This window comes from Trachurus japonicus, chromosome 8 (genome assembly GCF_045865225.1).
Source record: "Trachurus japonicus isolate A0001 chromosome 8, Traja_1.0".
Classification (NCBI taxonomy): domain Eukaryota; kingdom Metazoa; phylum Chordata; class Actinopteri; order Carangiformes; family Carangidae; genus Trachurus; species Trachurus japonicus.
The window spans coordinates 31575662-31597344 of record NC_140914.1 but is presented as its reverse complement, the minus strand read 5'-3'; the positions used below and the strand labels follow the sequence as shown (position 1 = coordinate 31597344).

The 21683-nt window shown below is 46.4% G+C and overlaps 2 protein-coding genes across 3 annotated transcripts in view; both read right to left on the bottom strand.

Annotated features, from left to right (window-relative positions):
- The window catches only part of hoxb3a (homeobox B3a), a 51218-nt gene extending 49149 nt beyond the window's left edge, over nucleotides 1-2069 (bottom strand). Inside the window, exon 1 of one of the 2 annotated variants that reach the window (XM_085785183.1) lies at nucleotides 1731-2069. The gene's annotated coding sequence lies outside the window, so the exon portion shown is untranslated. The remainder of the gene's footprint in view (nucleotides 1-1730) is intronic. The other variant, XM_085785185.1, reaches the window with a different exon arrangement.
- A 1999-nt stretch (nucleotides 2070-4068) lies between these two features.
- On the bottom strand, nucleotides 4069-8698 carry hoxb4a (homeobox B4a). Its single transcript, XM_085785194.1, has 2 exons — nucleotides 7904-8698; nucleotides 4069-6263 (listed from the first exon to the last, which is right to left on the bottom strand). The coding sequence occupies exons 1-2, from the start codon at nucleotides 8412-8414 to the stop codon at nucleotides 5959-5961; spliced, it is 816 nt and encodes a 271-aa protein (XP_085641320.1). The 5' UTR covers nucleotides 8415-8698; the 3' UTR covers nucleotides 4069-5958.
- Nucleotides 8699-21683: the final 12985 nt, after the last annotated feature.

Genomic DNA, 21683 nt, shown 5'->3' with positions numbered 1-21683 from the left:
GGTAGGCCTGTGGGCAGATTGTAATTACATGGAACAGTAAGACATGGTTCCTACCAGCCCATAGATCTGGTAATATCTCTCTCTGTTGCAGCTCAGTAACAGGCAGCAGTGGCCCGTGGCTGACCCCTGACCAGGTGTCTGGCCTGTCTGTCCGTCCGTGTGAGTGTGAGGGCAGGGGTATCAGCACTCTGCCCCTGGGTTACAGTGGCCTGGACTGGGCTTGTTATGACTCGGTGGCCTGGGGGCCTCCGGAGGTCTGGGAATGTCCGAGGGAGCGCAGGGTCCAGCAGCCTCGCGAGGTCAAGGGGGGGACCATGAGTGGTGGGGGTTGGAATGGTGTGTGAGGTGGGGCGGTGGGGGGGGGGGGGGCAGTGGAGCTCATCGGTCAGAAACAGCCCTGTCCCCTGGTTGAACCCTCCGTGGCCGCAGCTTGGCCATTCCGCCGCTCCTGCTCCTGCTCCTGCGCTGCCCATCGATTTTTCCCTCCTCCATCTCCTCCATCTCTTCTTCCCTTCGATACCCGCCGCTTCTTCCTCGTGCCATTTGTTTCTCCTCCACGCATCGCATCACGTCACGTCATGGCCCCGCGCGCGTCCTCACGAGAGGCTGAGCCCCATCCACCAGAACCGCTGCCCTTTTATCTTTAATTCTCGGCCAAATTGATTTCTGAGGGGGGGTCAAACAGGAGGGAGCGCTCCTTCCTGCGGGGTGCTGCTGCTGCTGCTCGGCTCAGCGGACACCGGAGGCCTGAGCGCGCACGGCGACCCCCGCGATCGTTCGCAGGTCATTTAGAAAAGCCTGTGCAGATCGTTTGTTTTCCAGCTAAATTGTCTCGGAGCGCAACCGGCAGAGTATCCATTAACCAGCGCTCTCCCGGTGCTTCTAATTTTTCTCTTTCACACCCTCCCCTGTATTATTCATATTCACACTGAAAGCCTGTGTAGCTTGTTTGCACCTGGCCAACAAAACACACGCTTACAGCAGTATATTATTACACGCTATGGGCCTAAAGCGCAGCAACGCGTCATGACCAGCAGGAAGGAAAATGCATAATGAGCTCCGCGTGAAGCAGGAATTATTGGCGTGGCGATTCTCATTTATTAGCAGCATTTCTTCTTATCCTAATGCATTAAGGCCGCTGGTCACAATGCAGCATACAAGCCACTTCCGTTCATAAAATATAGCTTCGAGTCAATCTGAAAAATCACACACACGCACACTAAATATGAACTGTCTCATCAAAACAAGGTCCACGCAGGAAAAGGACACAGGCGCAACAGCAGATGCTGCAGCAGCCGAGGCCTCCACGGTGACACACACACACGCACACACACACACACACACACGCACACACACACACACACACACACACACACACACACACACACTCACACACACACATGCACGCACAAGTGACACCGCTGCGGCAAAAGGGGGTGAACGGAAACAGTTGCACAAACTCAGGAGGAAAAAAGAAAAACAGCACAACACAACAAAAGCCAGCGTCTGTATACACTGCATCAAGACACACACATTCTCACACAACACAAACACGCGGCTCCAAAAGTCCCCGCGCGAAAATCAAAGCCCCCGCGGCCATAAAAGCCCCCTTCGCCTGACCTCGCCAAATGCGCACAGGGGCAATAAAACCATAAAAACTCTTGCGCCGGCGTTTGCCCCCTCTCCTGCTCAGGGCCGGGGGCAGAAAATGAAATTCACAGGCCTCTTACCTTCCACGCCACGGCTCCGCGCGACCCCGGGGCCATCTTCTTCTCCTGATGCGCCGCGAGCACTCTGACTGGTTTGTTGGAGTTTCTTTGGAGGGATTTTCCTCTTTCCAATGAAAGAGAAAAAAACTTTTTTTTTTCTTATGGTGGGATACTTGTGGGGTGTAAAAATAGCTTGGTGGTGCGTGGGAAGGGGAGGTGTATGTATGAGTGTTTATGTGTGCGTGAGGAGGGGGTGTCAGGGAGGGAGGGGGGTGTCTTCCAAGACGTCTTCTTTTTCTTCTCCTCTGTCTGTGTCTTTCCTTGGCCTCTGTATCTCCTGGCAGAAGGCTCTTGTGTGCGGCTGTCTGGTGACAATAGAGAAGAAGGAGAAGAAGTGTTAAAAGAGGAACACGTGATTAATGATTTTTCTTGTATAATTCTCGCATTTTTCTTGAGGTGCCGTCCCCTCTGCCCTGTCCTGGAAATAATGGCTGTGAACTTTTTCAAGGGGTGGCAGTGAGGAGTGGGGTGAGGGAGTAAAGGGGGGGGGGGCATTCTTGCAAAAAAAAAAAAAAAAAAAAAAAAAGTCAGAGCCCATTCACAGGGACAGCAGAAGGCCGCGGCTGATAAAGGTGGCTAAAAAAGGAGTCAGGGGTTTCTTGGTGGATTTTATTGTACGTGGTGTCACCCCGCAAGATAACGCATTTATTTCCACTCGGACCGAGAATACTCCAGGGGCTTTAGGAGTTATTGTTGGGTGGACACACACACACACACACACACACACACACACACACACACACACACACACACACACACACACACACACACATGTGAGCGCATGTGTGCGGATACTGGGGAGGAGATGTTTCTTTACATGCTCCAATATAGGACATTTGGTGTGTAGACAATTAGCCTACAGCATCCTGACACAAATATTATGGCAATGCCTGCGGGGTTGTGTATATAGCTATATGAGTGGAAGACCCCGCATCTAAGACATATAAGCTATATAGGCCATCACACAGCCAGCTATAATGGGACAAATTTAGTTGGGAATGTGTTTAAATCACATTCTCAAATGGAATATATATATATATATATATATATATATATATATGAGTATATATACTCAAACCCAAACGTAAAGCGTTACCCATGGTGACGGAATAAAAGCTTTAAACCTGCATTTCCACACTTTTTACCTCATATTTATACATATGAACTGGGATTTTGATTATATATGTATATATAAACTGGAATTTTGAGGTAAAATGTGTGGAGATGCAAGTTTAAACCTTTTATTCCGTCACCATGGGTAACGCTTTACGCTTTTGGGGCGCAGTGTGCGTGTGCGTGCGTTTGAGCATATCTGCTATACAGTTTGATAGGAGGGCGGTTTTTGCTGGAGAAGCCTTTCATAAATAGGAAGAAACCAGATAAATGGGCAGAGGGAGTCTCTGTGGCAAGAAGCCCAGGGAGAAATCAACCAACAAGTAATAGGGAATCTTCTCTGGGCCGAGAAATACGAACGGACCAATTTGGGGGGCACAGTTTTTTTGTTTAAAGTTCATCGAGAGGAATGCTATTTTCTCGTTCTCCCCCCCTCTTGCTCTATATTTTTCGATATCTGCTCTAAGAAAAGAAAATGAAAATTAATACGGGAGCCGCGCCTTACAAAAGAAGCCATTCGTCTTGTTGATTATCTATTTGGTTGTCAGGGTTTGAGCTATGGCGCCGGCCTGCTCCCTTTTTGTAATATATAAAAAATAAAACACACACGCGCGCACAGCACCGGTGCAGAAAACAACGATAGGAGGAAAAAAATTGAGCAAAAATTACACTCATTAAAGCATTAAAAGACCACGAAGCGAGATATTTAATTCTTTTTTTTTTTGGAGTTGAGGAGCAGAGGAGGAAGGAAGGGGGCTGGCCCACACTCTTTGTCGGCCCGGTGCATGCGAGTCTGAGTGAGCAGCCGTTAAATTAACGGGAGAACGGGAGTGAAACGGAGGGACGTTCTGTGATTTAAAACGAGATTACAGGACGTAATGTACCAGGATCACTCAGGGCTGGGGACAGATTAATCATCGGAGCCACTGATTCCTCCAGTCAGGTCGCTCTGCGTTTTGTAGGCAAAACCAACACTGAGATGAATGAATGAAAGTGGAAATTATTTATTGTGAGTGCACGCGGGACAGTTTGGATGTTGTTTTAAAGACATCCTGCACGAGAGGAGAGAGGAGACAATGGGAAGCAAAAACATTAGTCTATTAAATATCTTAAACAAATCTTTAATTGAAACAAGGAGAAAGGGAATCAAAAATTCTGATAGAAAAAGAAGAAACGAGAGGAAAAAAGAGAAATGTCTGCTTTTTCAGCCATTTATTTAAATTTCAATGGACTATTTACAAATAATAAGAAGGTAGACACTGAGTAGGCATAAGCACAGAGAGGAGCAACTTACATATCACGGAGGTAACACATGTTCAACAATATCATACATACCATATCATCATCATCATCATCATCATCATCATCATCAAGAAGGATAGGAAGTGATCTTTGGAATGTAAAGAATTATATCAGTTAGAAAACATTGGCAGAATAAAAAGTGGCACGAGGAGAAAATAAACAAACAAGAAAAGCAACGTGTGCGCGCGGAGACAAGATGAGACAAGGAAGAAGAGAGAAAACGAATCAACACCATTCAGACATGCAATAAAAAGGCTCCTTATTCTTCCGAATTTCTCTGGCTAGAACAATTACTTATAATTAAATAACTTTTGTTTCACATACAGGAAATGAATAGCGCTTTTTGTATTGCAGGTAATAATAATTATTATTATAATAACTCGTCACACAATTTAAAAAATATAAAAGCTCGAAAAAGCTGTCACTTCATCAACGAGTAAGAGAAAATAAGATTATAAAAAATAATAATAATATATAAGTACAGCTGAGGTAATAGGTAGTACCCTACATTGAATAGTGCTGCGCCTATGATGTGTTCTGGGGCTAGTTGAATATTAGTGTCCTTTGTTCAGGCAGCTTCATACACTGTGTTTGGTGCGTCGTAAAAAACAAACAAAAAACAACAACAAAAAAAAAGCATTTAACTTGACGTTATTTCTCTGGGATCCCCCTGTTCAGTCTCTTTCCCTGTCGACAACATGAACTATCAGCGGACCACATGAACGCATCCTCCCGTGATTCACACCGAAGCCAGCATATATCATTTTACAATCAACACTGAATTCAAAAAGAACTGCAATTAAAATTGAAAAAGCTATAAGTTTGTCATTAAAGAGAACAGACGTGTCAGCAGTTACAACGCTGTCATTCTGTATCTGAGCGGAGGTTATAGTCTGTTTGATGGTGCAGTATAATCAGGTTGCACAGTGTGTGTGTGTGTGTGTGTGTGTGTGTGTGTGTGTGTGTGTGTGTGTGTGTGTGTGTATGTGTGTGTGTGCAGGGAGAAAACTTCTCTTGACGAAATGAGAGTACCATTTATTTATTACACGTGCGTGTGAGCGTTTGAGTGGGGTGGACGTGGGAGGGTGATCGGTGTAGTGGTTTGGAGAGAGGTACGCGGGTGTGTGTGTGTGTGTGGGGGGGGGGGGGGGTAGTGAGGGTAGAGGGGTGGTTGGGGGAGGAGGGGGGGTAATGGGCAGAGCCGCGGTTCACCCCTTTGCTTTGTACCCGCAGAGTAAACATGACAAATGGGCCTCGAGTTTGGCATGATTAAAGATGAAAACGAGGATCCATCTTCACCAAAAAAGTCTCGGATAAAAAAAGAAGCAAGGAACCACACACACACACACACACACACACACACACACACGAGCACGTTATATTCAGCATACACCGTCCCGTGCTCTCTGATCGAGAGGAGAGAGAGAGGGGAGGGGTTGGGTGGGTGAGATATAAAAAGAAAGGAATTTAAAAAGCGGAGGAAGAGACAGGGAGAGACTGGCGGGGTTAAAAACAAATAAGCGACCGCTTCATTTTTTCATTTCTGTCCGTTTCTTTTCGCCTGTTTTGTTCTTTCTCCTTTTATGAATGGGAACTCTCCCCCTCCACGTCATATTTATAGTGTGTAACAATAGCAGGGCCACATCCCCCCCTCCAAAGCGTTACTCCGGTCCAAAGTGCAGGTTCCGGGGGTTACAAGGCGTTCAAGTTTGGGAGTTGAGGTGAGGGAAACGAGGGACACACGTCAGACAAAGAGCCAAAGTCTGTATGGGGGCTATAGTGGTCCGCTGGAGCGGTTCTGGGACCCGCTGAGGGACTGGGAGTTTGTGTTGCTGCCGTTTGTCCCGGAGCGGACCTTCGTGTTGGGCAGCTTGTGGTCCTTCTTCCATTTCATCCTCCGGTTCTGGAACCAGATCTTGATCTGCCGCTCTGACAGACACAGCGTGTGAGCGATCTCCACCCTGCGCCTGCGCGTCAGGTACCGGTTGTAGTGGAACTCCTTCTCCAGCTCCAGGACCTGCTGCCGCGTGTAGGCCGTCCGCGACCGCTTCGGCTCGCCCCCCGTGTAGTTAGGATTCACTGTGGGAGGAAAGAGCCAGAGGAGACGGTCAACCACATGAAGCATTCAGGAAAAAATATATAGGCTGAGAATAACATGAGCATAATACTATAAAATAGCTAGTAATAATACTAGAACAAAACTACAACAGCAATACTAATAAAATAAAATATAATAGTAATTATTCTACTGATAGACAGTGCTGCTTGCCACATCACAGAGGACTAAGACAGGAGCCGCAGGGAGGAAAGTGGAAGTGCATCATGAACATGCAAGCAGGAGAAATAAAGGTCCCGCCATGATGAGTGGGGCTGATGTGGGAGAGAACAGATCCACTGTAACCTTGGCAGACCTTCCACTGATTACACGACTGCTTTTTGTTTGGTTTTTACTACACAAACCTCGGGTTTTTAAAGCAGCTGTTTCTGCTGCTCCGCTCTTTGTTTCCGAAACGCTGCGTTTTCACTGAACATATGTGGTCAGGTGTCATTACAGGCCCGCGGTGCTGTGCTGTGTGTGGTGTGAATCCCCCCACGCCACGCACGGCATCAGCCTGACATCGGTGTCCAAATGTTGTGATTTGGGGGCAAATCGAGGCCACTGCTGCGACTCTATAAAGGTCCAAAACTGCGCGCACGCGACAGGGCAAATGATAAAGCAGTGAAAACAACGAGCAGAGCAGCCCCCCCCGCCCCCCTCCCCCACCCCCCCCCCTTAATGCACAGACGGACTGAGCGCGAGGATGGTGCCATTGTCTCCTCTTGTATAAACTGGTCGAGGATGAACGTGGTGGTGGTGGTGGTGGGGGAGGGGGCGGGGGGGTACGACAGCTACAACACAACGGCATTCAACGATGATGATTCAACACAACAGGACAGTAACAACTAAACACGCTGCAGCAGAATCCACACACATGACAGCTGCAATAACCGAGCAGAGAAGGAGAAGAAAAAAACACACACACACACACACGCATGAAACCTTTTTCTTACCGCGTGCACAGGCCGGCTGCAGAGACCGAGCGAGTTACGGTGACTTTGCAAAAGTGCCATTATTGTCGTCGCGCGAATACACACACTCCCGATTCTCCACAATCCACAACAGGCAGCGAGTCCATTAGAAGATTACAGAGCAGCAGTAATAGACTGCAGCTACTCGCTGTTACATTGGTGTTTTACGGCCGCTCCATAAACATGAATATTTCAGCTGCCATAAAACTTTCCCTCCCCTGGAACAACGAGTGGGGAAGGAAGGCTCGACAGAGTAAAGTACACCGTTTATACAACCCGACCACTTAAAATCAAATTACCAAAGCATAAAATCTAACTTATGGGCTCGGTCTGAGTTGTCATAAGGCGAGGTATTAGAGCAGACGAGCCTGAGATCGGACTTCAAAAGGCACCTCAGCGCAGAGGTGTAATAAAAATTTATGGAGGGTGTAATTATATTGGCCCTGCAAACAGACGATCGTAAATCTCGACCCAAGGGCTACTCTTCTACTTCTAACAGAAAACAGGGGGGGGGAAGCCATAGATTGTGACGGTGGACACCTAGCTGACTGCAGGCGCTTCAACCGCAGGCAGAACGGCGCAGCGAGGGAGAGGGAGAGAGGGAGAGAGGGAGAGGGGGGAGAGGAAGAAAGTTTGCATGGAGCACTTACCGATGTTTACATGGACTTTCTTCATCCACGGGTAGACGACGGGGTCCTTCCGGCTGCTCGCGGGGGGAGACGCGCTGTGGCCGCAGGACGGAGGAGGCGGACTGGGTGTCACCGACTCGCAGCGGTGACTGAGCTCCGGGACCGGGACGGGGACGGGGGCGGTGGGAGTCTGCAGCGCAGCCGGGGGAAGGACGTGACCCCGCGGGGACATGACCACCGAGGCTGGCTGCCCCGCGCGCTGGCACGTCGTGTAGGGCGGCTCGGCGCGTGGCTGCTGCTGCTGGGTCTGGGTCTGGGTCTGGGTCTGGGTCTGGTGGTGTGGGTGGTGCTGCTGCTGCTGCTGCTGGTGGTGGTAGAGAGAGTCCGGCTGAAAGGCGGCAGGCTGCTGCCTCTGAGAGCTGTAATAGTCCGGAGAGTGGCTGGGCAGATAGTCGCTCTGGGAGTATTCCTCGCACGGGGGGAACTTCGGGTCCACATAGTTGGAGTTGATCAAATAGGAGCTCATGGCCATTAATTTCAGTCTTTTTGTGGAATTGCACCTACTCGGAAAATATATAACTAAAATTTATATCTCATCCCTTTACTCTTCGGTTATTCCTGCTCCGTTGAACCCTCCTACTTTTCTGTCAAGTGAACAAAGTTAAGAAGCCACGTGACGGCGGCCGGCCAATGGCGCGCCTCCTGGACAAACCCCGGATAAGGAAATGGGATTAAGCATATACAGAGCCACGCGCATTATCATATGGCCTCGGTTTGTGGGCATTGAGTCTTACAATCCCCCCCCCTCCCCTCCGCCCGCCTCGCCTGCCTCCATATGCACCGGTCTCCATACAGCGCAGTGCTCCGGCCGCATGTCGACACGCCGCTCCGAGCGCAGCACAGACATCACAACAATAACAAAGCGCGTCCTAGTTGAGTTGAGTCGGTGCTGCGCTGCATTCCGCTCCGGCTCAGGCCGCTCCTGCGCGCGGGCACGCGGTACAGATGTTGTCATCTGCTCTTTGCGAATTCAAATAGATGATAAAGAAAACATGACGGAGGGAGAGAGCGCTGCAGGGCTGTGGGTGGTTTCAAGTGGCGGGCTGCGCCTCCTCCTGTGTGTGTGTACTGGCTGTGTAGCGACATGTTTGACAAAGTTCTTTTTTTCTTTTCTTTTTTTCCCTTCTCCCCTGTTCTTTTTAAATCGCTAATAACGGGGAGTGGGAGAGTTGCCTGACTGCGGCGCCACCCAGCAGCAGCGGTCCCATGTCAGAGATAAATCTGGCTTGTTTAGGATCGATAGAAAATTCATCAACTAATTCAGGTTACACAGTCTCCTAAATCACCAGCAGCCCTTTGCATTAAGAATGAGAGTCCAGCACCGGTTCCCTCTTAAACACAAACACACACGCTGCTCCAACAGGCGCCTGTTCTACATGAACTCCCCTTGCATGATAATTCAGACTCAACCTTTTGCCTCGCATGGATAAGTAGGATTTATTTCCACCCACGTTCTGATATTAACATGACTAGCATAGCAAACCCATATGAGGCATCCAGACCGTGCGGCTGCTTTCTGCTTTCTGCCCTTGAGCTGTGCATTGCTGAACACAGATACACCGCTCTTTGTTGTTTTCCCCAACAGTGACTCACTCACACAAGCTGCCACAGCCTTCCACAGCCCGTGGTTTCCCTTTTTAACATGGATCACACACTTGCCTCCTGTTATCACACAACAAACACACCAGGACGCTGCACAACTCCTGCACACTGCGCTTTTGTGCTATATTTATCAGCATCGAGTCACAAAAACAGAGAAAACAACACAACACACACCGAACCAGGAGAGAAGGCAGTTTGTGTGGTGTTATCAGCACAGATTCACACAGGCAAGATGATGGAGGTGATGGAGAAGTCCTTTGTTTCCAGAAAATTGACCGTTTCTTACACCCCCACCCTTCCAATACCCCCCACCCTCTGCGCCACTCCACAAAGCCGACTGTATCATTTTTCAAATGATTAAAAAAAAAAAAGAAAAAAACTCCAGCCCAACCTGCAGCTCTGAGCCGGCTTTTAAAAGTATGAAAACACACACACACACACACACACACACAGCACCACACAGGGGAAAGATGGATTCAAATCGAATCAACATCTACATTGCATGTAATTCAGAACCACCTGGAATAAGTAAAGTGTTTCATAATATTTACTAGGTTGATAATGAAAATATACATAAAACCCAGACTTTTTTCTTTTCTTTCTTTCTTTCTTTCTTTTTTTTTTTTACCTTTAACCAGCTGATCTACAAACGAATTCAAAATCAAATCTAGAGCAAAGAGTGAATAAAGGCGCGTGCAGCCTAATAACCGCTGCAGGCCTCTGCTGCCTCTGTCCGATCCATCGCAGCCGTCGTGTATAAATCCACTATATACTCCCCTAGAAGCGAATTTGTGATTGCTTTAATGATTTTTACACAAATCCGGATCTACAGGGTAGATATAGAAGACAGTGGCTCTCTGGAGGCGCATCACACCGTCCACACACACTGCTGTTGCTTTCATAAAGTCGCTGTCGGAGCCACAGCGGAATATTTCCATCCATCTGTACATGTCTGTGATCCCTGACCCTCCGCAGCGCTGCTGGGGAGCTGCGAGATCAACTTATAAAGCTGCAACGCTTCCTGTGAGGCAGGGCGACGATTACAACAGCTGATGCTGAAATAACACCAAACGTGGCCGCCATTAAAAAAGAAAATCCATTTTCAAGCAACAGACAGTGGTAAAAAAAAAAAAAATGGAGGAGGCCTTTCAAAAAATAAAATAAAAATAAAATAAAATCCTGGTTTAGACATAACATAAAAAATAAATACTGACCTTTCAAAATAAATGTCAGTCATATTGATATCAAACAAAATTGTCATGTTCTTCATAACGTCTGATACTATTGCTATTATTGTTGGGTTATATAAATGGGAATACCAGGCCTCTGCAACAGCTTTTCCAAATGTAAATATTCAGACAACTTTCCACCAGCCTCTCGCCCACACACAAGTTGAACAGCGACACAACTGTAATCATCCAAAGTATAATAATCAAATTTAAAAAACAACAACAAATGAATAGAAAACGAAGAACTTGGCCTCGTCGGCCGCTGATCGTCTCAACTAAATGTTGGAGCAATTTAGTGAAAGAGAAGACAGATTTCTTGGCACGAGGAAACCCCGTCCCATCACAGGCTGTTCTGAATAATGTGAGTGAAGAATGGATGGAGCGATGAATAAACCAACGAATGAATCCATGTCCCTTCACGATGCTAAATGCATTTCACGTTTTAACTGAATTAAAAAGCCGCACACAAGGGCCTGTACTCAATCATGATTCTTTTTCTTTCTTTCTTTCTTTCTTTCTTTCTTTCTTTCTTTCTTTCTGTCTGTCTGTCTGTCGGTAAGGCTTACTTAGGATACTTTCGTTATTCAGTCTATCCAACTCCACAAAATAAAATAAAATAAAGTAAAGTAAAATAAAATAAAATAAATGATTGTGTGTGATATAAGACAGGTGTCTGTAATAAAAGGAGTGGTGGATTTTGAAACTCTACATTCTGAGGCCTAAATGTTTTTTCTCTTGTATTTTCCACGTCACTTCTCGCTGCTCCTTCTGCTCCCACATTGATTTTGTGACACTGACTCTCCCTCGCTGCTTCAGGCAATATTGCTGTTCTCCGTTTCCTCTAAAAGTTGCTCATACATCACCTGAGCGGACCACAAAGGCACAGAGCGGAGTCACCGTCACTAATCTGCTTCTACTCAGCTCCACTGATATTTTTCACGATTCTCCTTTTTAGTTGACTTCACTATTTTTAATATAACCCAGCAAACCCAGCTCTATTCTATTCTATTCTATTCTATTCTATTCTATTGTGTGCAGGTGTGTGCATACTTGTTTCACCTTGACCTCCCGCTCTGCTGCGGGTCATCTCAGGTATCTGTCAAGATGTGTTTGACTCTGACTGCGGCACTTCCCCTCCCTGTCACGTTTGTCAAAAGCAGCCGTTGAATTCCGGTTACAGCTTCAGACACTCTCATAAATTTAGAAGATCGAGGGGAGAAAAGCCTAAACTGTCTCCTTGACCTCAGAGACTCATTTGATCCAGGCCTAATGAAAACAAAACAAACTAGGAAAAAAAGATTTACACTGCAGTCTTTCAATTTAATACGCGCTCTTTGAAATGCGCTGAAAAATAAACAAATAAAATAATAATAATAATTAAAAAATACAAAATAAAAATAAAAAAGCAGCCTTGTTGCCCGTGCAGCTAGACCTGAACCTGAGCAGCCCTGTTGCGCACCACCTGAAAAACCAGCCCGGCCTGTTGTGAAACCCGCACACACACACAGAGAGATAAGCTGCTGCTGGGTTAAAAATAAAACCCTGCTCCAACATGAAGACGTTACTGTATCAGAGCGGGTCTGAACGGGGCCGCGGACAGTAGGAGGAGGGGGGGGGGGGGGGGTGACATACAGGGGACTGACTCAGTGAGTGGAAAAGGTCAGCGGATCTGGAATCAAACATGTGACTTTTATTGCGGGTCAATTCCGTTTACAGCTCAAACACCAACAAGCTCAAACGGAGATGGAAGAGAAAGAGGGGAAGGGGTGTGGGGGGTGTTTAAATAAAAAGCAATAAAATGAGCAGGGAGCGGAAGAGAGCAGGGGTGAATAAATAACTTTAAAGTCTCTTCACAATCTGAGAGCTTTTAACTCGGCTGCTGCTGGCTGACTAACCCTCCAGCTCCCTGCTCCTGCTCCTTCTCCTTCTTCCATTGAGAACTGGGATTATTATTTTTAAACGCGGATTAATTCTAACGAGCACAGAGGTAAGATCTCACTTGAGCGGCCTGGGTTGGTTTTATTTAATTATGGGTGAACGAGATGTTACAGAGAAAACTGAAAGACTAACACTAGGTCTACATACATAAACATTTGTCCGCCCCGTATAAAATCAAATCTGTGTCCATGCGCCATCTTTAAAATTTAGTCTGAAACAGCACAACAAAAGGCCTCGGAGGCTTTTTATTTTTTTTCTTTGACCAACAGCAGGCCTTGACTCGTATAAAGGCACATTGGGACAATCAAAACGAACATATTGAAGGGTTAAACGGCTTCATTATCCGCAGCGACCGGGCCTTGTCAGAGTTCTGAAATATTACCGAGGTGAATACGCTGCACAAGAGAAATGCGGTTCGGCTCCTTTTGTGCAGTTTGATAAATAAACCGGGCTTCATTCCCCTGGTTATTGTCATGCAAAGTGACGGATAGAAACAGATAGAAACGAAGCTGCAGGCCTGTCCCTCCGCCTGCATGGCCTCGGTTCATCTGAAGGTGTTTTCTCAGAGCTATTGTGTGCTAGTGGATGGCTCGCCTTTTGCTTCAAAACTACATTCACTTCTGTAGGCCCAGGCAGCTAGATTCACAATCAAAACAGACACAGCAGCAACAAAAATCACTTCAATTTAACCGCGTGCATGATCAAACTTCCCACGAGCTCCTTAGAACGTGTTTATAACAGTGCAAAAATATGCTTTAAATACAGAAGCACGCGGTGCAGCTGGAGCCAGCGCGAGACTACATAGACGCTCGTGCAGCATTTGTATTAGATAGAGGGACAAAGGCTCCCAGTAGGATGGAAACATTTGATCAGAGAGACAGCACGTTAGCAATCAGCGGAGGAAAATAAACAGCTGAAACCACTGGCGCGCTCACAGCCTCGTGCACAGGCTCCATACAACATGTGTGGGTCAACAGCAGGAAAGAAAACCGCACATCTGGATCTAGATCTGGATTTTATTTTCCTGAGGACAATTTCATTACGCGTGAATGAGCAGCTCTTTTATTTCATTTTAGATTTTTTTTTTCTTTTCTTTTTTTACATAGACTGAAATCAGTTGGCACTTCGAAGCAACCGCACTATTTGCTATGATGGATGACATGAGATGAAGGATGTTGTGAAAATGTAAGGCTGCTGTGGCTGTGGATGAAATTGAAGGCTGACACGAGTGAAAGTTAAAAAGCTAGTTCTCCGGCCTGGCCTTTAACCTTCACTGGCCACGACCTGGCCTTCACCGCCGGTCTGGCCTGCAGTGATGATAGGAACCTATCAGTCAATCTATCTATCTGCCCGTCCGTCTGCTGCTCTGTGAATCCACCAGGAACTAACAGCACAGCGCCCACAGAGCAGAGCACCCACAGCGCCCACAGAGCAGAGCACCCACAGAGCAGCCATAGCACCCAGTCCCCCGAGGTTTCACCTACAGCACCCAGGAAACATCAACCTGCACACTGCACGTCCCCATAACCCACAGCAGATAACACATTCAACATATGAATTGATAAAGTTACCAGCAGCTTATGTGTATTGGCAGCAGGGGGAGGAGGAGGGGGGGTCTGCGGTAGCTACGCCAACACGTGGCCCCCCCCCCTCCCTCCTTCCCTCCCTCCCACCGCGGGCAAAACACCTGCCACACACGGTAGCTACGAGCAAGAAAAAGCGGGCACACACACACACACACACTGATATGCAAATGAGGACGCATCTTCTTCTAGGCGATTTCTATTTAGTGTGTAGCTACTCACTTGTGTGTCGCTGCTGGACCCGCCTTTTCTCTCCGGTAACGTCGTCACATTGATCTCCACAGTTTCTCCTCTTCCTACCATCATCACATGTCTTTTTTTTCTATTTCTCGCTCTTCTTCACCTCTGCAGAAAGCCGCAGCTGTTTTTCTTTTCCGCTCAAATAAGACTGGAGCGCTCACACCTCAGTTCCTCCTCCTGTCTCTGCTTCCGACGCCACAGGTTTTTTTTTTCTTTTTTTGACCTCTTCAGGATTCTTCATGGTATCTTAAAAAAAAAAAAAAAGGTCTTTTTTTTCCTGCGGACACTCCCGCTCGCGTGCACGCGCGCACACGCGCAGACGCACGCCCTCCGGTCTCCCCCGGTAAAGCGTAAACATGTGAGACTGTCAGCTGTTATCCGGTCGGTGCGGCTCAGTCTCCGCGTTAAAGGCACCGGGATGAAACGCTGCGAAGGTAGAACCGATTTAACGGTGATAATCCAGAGAAAACAAAGACAGTACGTCACCAGGACGCTGCCTTACCGGCACCGGGCGCTCCCCCAAGCCTCAAAGCACGACCCGGCGATAAATGACACGAGGGGGACACCCCCCCTTACCCCCTACCCCCCTGACCGGTGGCCGTCGCCCCGTGCTCCCGGTGCCGGGGCGCCATGGAGCAGGGTCTGGGCTGCGGAGGACGGAGCAGGGCTGCGGTGCAGACTGTGGCTCTTTAAGGCATTAAGTGTTGTGTGTGTGTGCACGGACTCAAGTTTTCAAATTAATCTGCCAGTTTGGCACACTCTTTGTTTAACGGGCGAGGCGTGTCACCCCGCGTCCCCGGTACACATTTTAATATTGGTGAGACGCGCTGACCTCCCGTTCACCCCGAGCACAGCCAAGCCCTTTCCCTCACCCCCCCTCCCCTTTCCACACCCTTTCTTTTTGCCATTTCCACCTCTCCCTCACTCCCCTCGCTCCCTCATCCGCTCTTTCTGTCATTTGGTTCTTTACCCCTCTCTCCCCCTCCTCTCTCTCCCTCTCTCTCTCCGTCATACTAAATTGAGTTGGAGTCATTACTTTGAAGAAAAATGGTCAGCAGATATGGAGGAGGGGGAGGAGGGGGGGCTTTCTCTCTCTCTCACACACAGATTTTTCTTTTCTTCTAGGATCATTTCTCCTTTTCCTTTGTTGCAGCTATAAATATAAATGACACCACCATGCTCGCTAATAGGTGAACCCGCAGCGGAACCGCAACATCACTCCGCAGCCTTACACACAGGATTTGCCTAGAAATTGTATTGAAGCTTATAGAGTTGGAACAAACAGCCGTGTTTAGAGTGGAGGTCAGACTCCGGGGTATCACGGTATCAGGTGGATTCATATTGATGTTATTTGACTCTTTGTAACCGAGTTAACTGCAGCCATATGTCCACACTGCTCCCTGATCATTACACCACTATTACTGTCCTTACATTTCTCCTGCCTATCAATAACATACTGCTCTTCATATATCAATATCAAATAAATAAATAACACACACATACATTTATATATAGCTATATACACACACACACACACACTGTTGCCCGTAAAGTTGGAATGTTTTTTGTAGAGCACAGAGTTTTTTTTTTATCTGTGACTTTATTTGTGACATATAGTGTAGCCTATCTCCTCAAAACTCTATTGATCTCCTCCAAACATATCACTGTGAAGACGAATTAACCTTTATAATAGGAATAAAAAGTGGAATGTGTCTGAAAACAAAATTATTCAAATTTATGAGCAACACTGTATATCTATATCTGTGTATAGATAGATAGATAGATAGATAGATAGATAGATAGATAGATAGATAGATAGATAGATAGATAGATAGATAGATAGATAGATAGATAGATAGATAGATAGATAGAATGGTTATCTATTATCCTGACAGGCGGGAGTGGCCACAATCTAAATTGAATTAATTCGGTGAACTTAGAATGAACCCGGGAAAAAGACAGGATCATAACGTAGTTATTCACTCATTACCTTTTTAGGATGTGACGGGGGTAAACCGAGCCAGGCGGGGCCGTGCCGTTCCGAGACATCATTCAGTACAGTTTTGACTTCCTATACTGTTGTCTGAGGTCAGACAAAAGGCTCACAGATCTGAGGCGTTCGGTTTATTTTTCTTTCTTTCTTCTTGTTGCCAAATGATTTTTAACACAACGAGGTTGAGCTTTATCAGGCAAATTAAGCTGTTTAATACATATTTACTCTCCAATACAAAGAAAGAAGGGGAGAAAGAAAGAAGTAAAAAGGTTGCTGGCTCATCCTTCTCAGCTCGACAAGTAAACAGTGGCTGACATTAATCTGGCTGTGGGAAATCAGATAAGTGCAGTAATAATTTTTGGATGGTGAAAGAGATAAGAGTTTCTTTTTGACAGGGTTTTGTTGATAAGGCTGACGAGAGGAAGAGCTCTGCTTTGCCAAAAAGGTTATATAAACAGCTGTGAGCTCCAAGCATAAAACCACCACTTTACAACAACCACACACACACACACACACACAGCGCTAACGAAACAATGGTACAAGTTCTCTTTTCATCTACAGCAGATCTACAATAGTTCACTTATCAACTATAAACAAGACCTACGGGATTCAATTATTTGATTAATAGGTGCATTTGTTTATTTTGAAATTCATTTGGACCTGGCCAACAGCTGACATATTTTACACTTAATAATTAAGATAACCCAATCATTAGCCTACTACTTCTATTCAATGTCTTTTCCCCAGCCTACAGGACAATAACAATCCAATAGGAAACAAATGTTAGCTGGTGTTAGCAGAACGTGTAGCCAAACACCTGCACCCCCCCCCCCACACACACACACACACACACACACACACACACACACACACACACACACACCTCCATGTCGCTGAATACCTTCCCTCCCTCCCTCCCTCCCTCCCACCACCACCACCACCACCACCTTCAACCTCTCCATTTTTCCTGCCTTTCTTTCCCCTTCATCTCTCTCTCTCCCTCTCTCTGTACAGGAGGAGCTCTGCTTTTGTCACGAGAGACAGGAAGGGAAGGTCAGGCCTTCACCTCTCCTTTGCCTCCTGCTATCATTTCTCTCATCTGTGCCCCCTCGGTATACCCCTGCTCCTCTTACTCCCTCCCCTCCCTCCCTCCCCTCCCTCCCACTCTTTTTGCCTTTGACATAGTGCAATTGGTCTGGTGAGTGGAGTGAGTGAGGAGAGGAGAGGCGAGGGCGGAACTCACGCACGACGGTGAACTTTCGACCCTTCAACTCGGTGAACTCTCTACTTGAGGCCGCGGCTGGTAGCTGGTAGCTGGAGCTGCCTGGGACATCCAGCCAGGCTCTTCTCCTGATAATAACCCTGGATTCGTCTTGGTTCCTCCGCCTCAGGGAGACAGGGGGGGCTAAGAAAGAGACAAACACACGGACAGTAGCCTTTATGTCTCAGTTCACTTGCTAGCTGCTGAGAGACTGTCCAGTGCTGCTCTGCTAGCCGCGTTAGCCGTGTGTTAGCTGTTAGTTCCCACCTCCACACAGAGGAAGGCAACAAACTAACAGCAACACTAATGTGGCTATTGTGTTTCTTTTTTCTTTTTTTTAAGGCGCCAGCTCAGAGGATACATTGTAACTGTGTGTGTGTCAGTGCACTCACCACCACACATCTGCAGGAAGACGGCGACAGTTCTGACAGTTGTGTATTTGTACAGCCACGGGGAGACGGGGAGGTTGTTACAGGTTATCGTCGGTTAGGATTCAAAAAACACGGAGGGGGGGGCGCGCGCAGGGAGGAAGGGGAGGCTTTAACACAGAGCGGTGAGCGGGGGCGCGGAGGGATCTGCGGCTCGGTTCATGCTGTCCTCCTGGTCTGAAGCGGGCTCTGGTGGCGGCGGAGGAGAGCTGCAGCCTGAAATAAACTGCCTCGTCCTCCGGCTGCACACACTCAGGTCCTACAGTCTGAAGGCTGTTGACCCGAGACAGGCTGTCAGAGTTAAGGTTCGGTTTTCACTGACTTGACTTTCTCACTAAGAGATTAAGAAGTCTTTTGTTTTGTTTTTTTCATATGAAAATAATAATAGGCTAATAATAATTATAATAATAACCTACTACTAGGCTACTACTGCCTACTTATAATAATAATAATAATAATAATAATAATTATTATTATTATTATTATTATTGTTATTATTATTATTATTGTTATTATTATTATTATAAAAGAAAATGGCAGATAAGATAGTGTATCCAGCGCCTCAGCAAAATAAAGAAAGAAAAGAAAAGAAGTTTAGTGTTTTTAGTATTAAAAAAAAGAAAAAAAGTAGAGCCGTAGCAGGCCTAATGTTAGTTAACCACATTGGTTTCCTGTTTTCTACTGATGTTGGTCAGCACAGGTGTCATCGATTGTTGTCGTGGTGACATTATAGGCTTGCAAATAGCCTGAAGGTGAAGTGTCTACTCTTTAGCATTAAAATAACTGCGTTTTTAACTGTCTTTAACCAGACTAGCATCAGATTCATTTCTTATATGAGACCAACCCAAGCCTAGACCGGTCTATAGACTAACAGGCTTTCTTGTTGGAGATTAGAATAAACCGAGACGCTGCTGAAGCTCATTCATCCTAGTTGCGGGAGGAAAAGCCTCACTAAAACGGGAGCCGTGGCGCCTTACAGAGCAGAACAGTTGATAGGGAAAAAGCTTATAAATCTCCAGTCACTGATAGCCCGGTGGTAGCAGAGCAGCGCTATTTTTCTTCATAAAGACCTACAGTTAATAAAGCTATGTTATCTGCGCCTATCTGAAAAGTGCGTAACCCAGGCGAATAGTGAACATGGCATGAGCTGAAAAACAAACGCAACACCCAGCCTGCAGCTTTACGTATTTGCATGCTTGATGACCTGTCATAAAGCATCGCCAAGACAAACAAAACCTGGTGGTATCCAGACTTTATTCCCAGTCTCACAAAGAACCAGTGATAAAAGCTTTTTATCGGCTGCAAACACTCAGGCTATCTGAAAGAAGAATTAGATCAAGGCCTGTTTCCCTTTGTACAACGTTCAAGGTTGATTTAAGACATTTCCCTCTTTATTATTATTTTTTTTTCAAAAGAGAGCTGGTAAATAAGTACCTCTATCTATCTATCTATCTATCTATCTATCTATCTATCTATCTATCTATCTATCTATCTATCTATCTATCTATCTATCCTAACCCATCTATTTGTGGAAGTTTTCGTTTGTCTGAGGTAAACTTCCCTCCCTTCTGAGCCGGAAATAGGAAACACTGACAGATAAATCAAAGCAGACAGCTGTTAATTCCTTTCCCCTGTGCTGGAGAAGTAAACACGCGCATAGGGGATATATATGCTGCTGCCGCTGCCGCCGCCGCTCTGTTCGCTCTCTGCTCTCCTCTCTTCCGCCTGCATGCCGCGCCTGCGCCGCAGCGTCCTAGCGCAGCGCGCCGCTCGAGCCTGTCTGCTGACCTCGCGCTGACTCCTCCTCGTGCATTATTCATGATGCATGGCCGCGAGTTTCACCCCTATCAGTATGCAGAAGACATTACCGCTTCGCAAATGCCGATTTAAAGGTAAAGCAATCACAAAATGTGTGTGCGCCTTTCTCTCTCTGTGTGTGTGTCTGCTCCAATGCACTGAACAGAATGGCCTTCCGCGCGACTATAAAGGCGCAGTAAATAATACAAATTTAAAGATAAACTGTGATAAAAGATGTAGCAGTCCAGATTAACACAGCCAGGATCATCCACCTCTCCCTCTCTCGTTCTCTCTCACTCTTTGCAGTCTCGTGCCCTGCCAATAAACCCACCAAACACAACAAAACACACCCCACTCACTCCCACACAAAGCCAGCGACTCTCTCACACTCAGACAAACACACACCTTTGCAATGAGAGAGAGTTAGAGAGGGAGAGAGAGAGAAAAAAAAGGGGCAAGTCGGGTTATTTACTCACCCCACTCATCATCACCAGCACAGAGAGCGTAAAGCCGAACTCAGCGCCTCCTGACAGGTTCAAAGGAGCAGCAAGCCCGCACACATAATACACACTGTACACATAATGGCGAGGAGAAGCGGCTCTGCAGGCTGGAGCTGCCCTGAGTACATAAACGGGAAACAGATGACAATGACACCACACACAGCAAAAACAAAAGAGGCCATACAAGAGCCGCCGCTGCTGCTGCCCCTTCCCATGTAACAGCGCTGCACTTGTGTCACGCATGTTGCCTTTGTGTGTGTGTTGGTGTGTAATGTAGGCCTATCTTTTTTCTATTTTTTCTTCTTTTTTTGTTATGTGTGTGTGTGGGAGTGGGGGGGGTCATCGTTAAAAAGAGGAAGTTGATGAAAAATGAAATGGGGATTTTTTCGCCTTCCTGTTTACTGAACTGAAACTTCCTCCAAGACGCCCCCCCCCTCCCTCTCTCTCTATCTACACACACACACACCACATTCGTGTAATATAATGTGGGATTGTACGAACCGTTATCTTAAAGGGAAAATGTGTTTATTTTTGTCACGACGGAGGGAATTACCTACACATAGCCTATAATTAGCCAAGCTATAATTATTTAAAAATGTCCCTATATTATCAGTTGGTGTCTATTAAAATGGAGTTGTGGGCCTGATACATTATAATAGTTACAAGCAAGTGGAAACATGTATAATTATTGAGGGGGAAAAAATCTCACAAATCTCAGATAAATTGCCCTGAATATTATTCTTTTTTCCATTTTTTCTCCAACACCTTTAATTGTTATTTTTGGAAAATTGTCTTTAGTCTAAATAATAACGTAGGCCTATGTCACTAAGGCCTTCTTTTTTTTTTTTATCAATACCTCTCTTTGGAAACACAAACTATAATTTTTAGTGGAATCAGTTGGGATGCATTGAAGCTGTTTTTCATTATGGAGCAGGGAAACTTTACCGAGAAGAAGACGGTCTTCCCTCTGGTGTCTGAGTAATTTATGGCATCCCGAACATGACTCTAAATAACATTCTTGTGAAGTTGGTGAAAAATCATTGCGATGGCGGAGGGCAGCGCCAGGAATCCCCAGACTGAAAACACATCGGAGCAGACTGGGCTTCACATGTAAAGTGAACATAATGAATGAGAGTTTGAGAGCACAGAGGGACTTCCGAAAGACAAAAA

Bases quoted from the DNA above. Each gene is read 5' to 3' on its own strand.
- hoxb4a (XM_085785194.1), bottom strand. From the start codon at position 8,414: ATGGCCATGAGCTCCTATTTGATCAACTCCAACTATGTGGACCCGAAG. The intron at 6,264-7,903 runs GTAAGTGCTCCA...TTCCTCCCACAG, and splicing joins GAAAGTCCATGTAAACATCG to TGAATCCTAACTACACGGGG.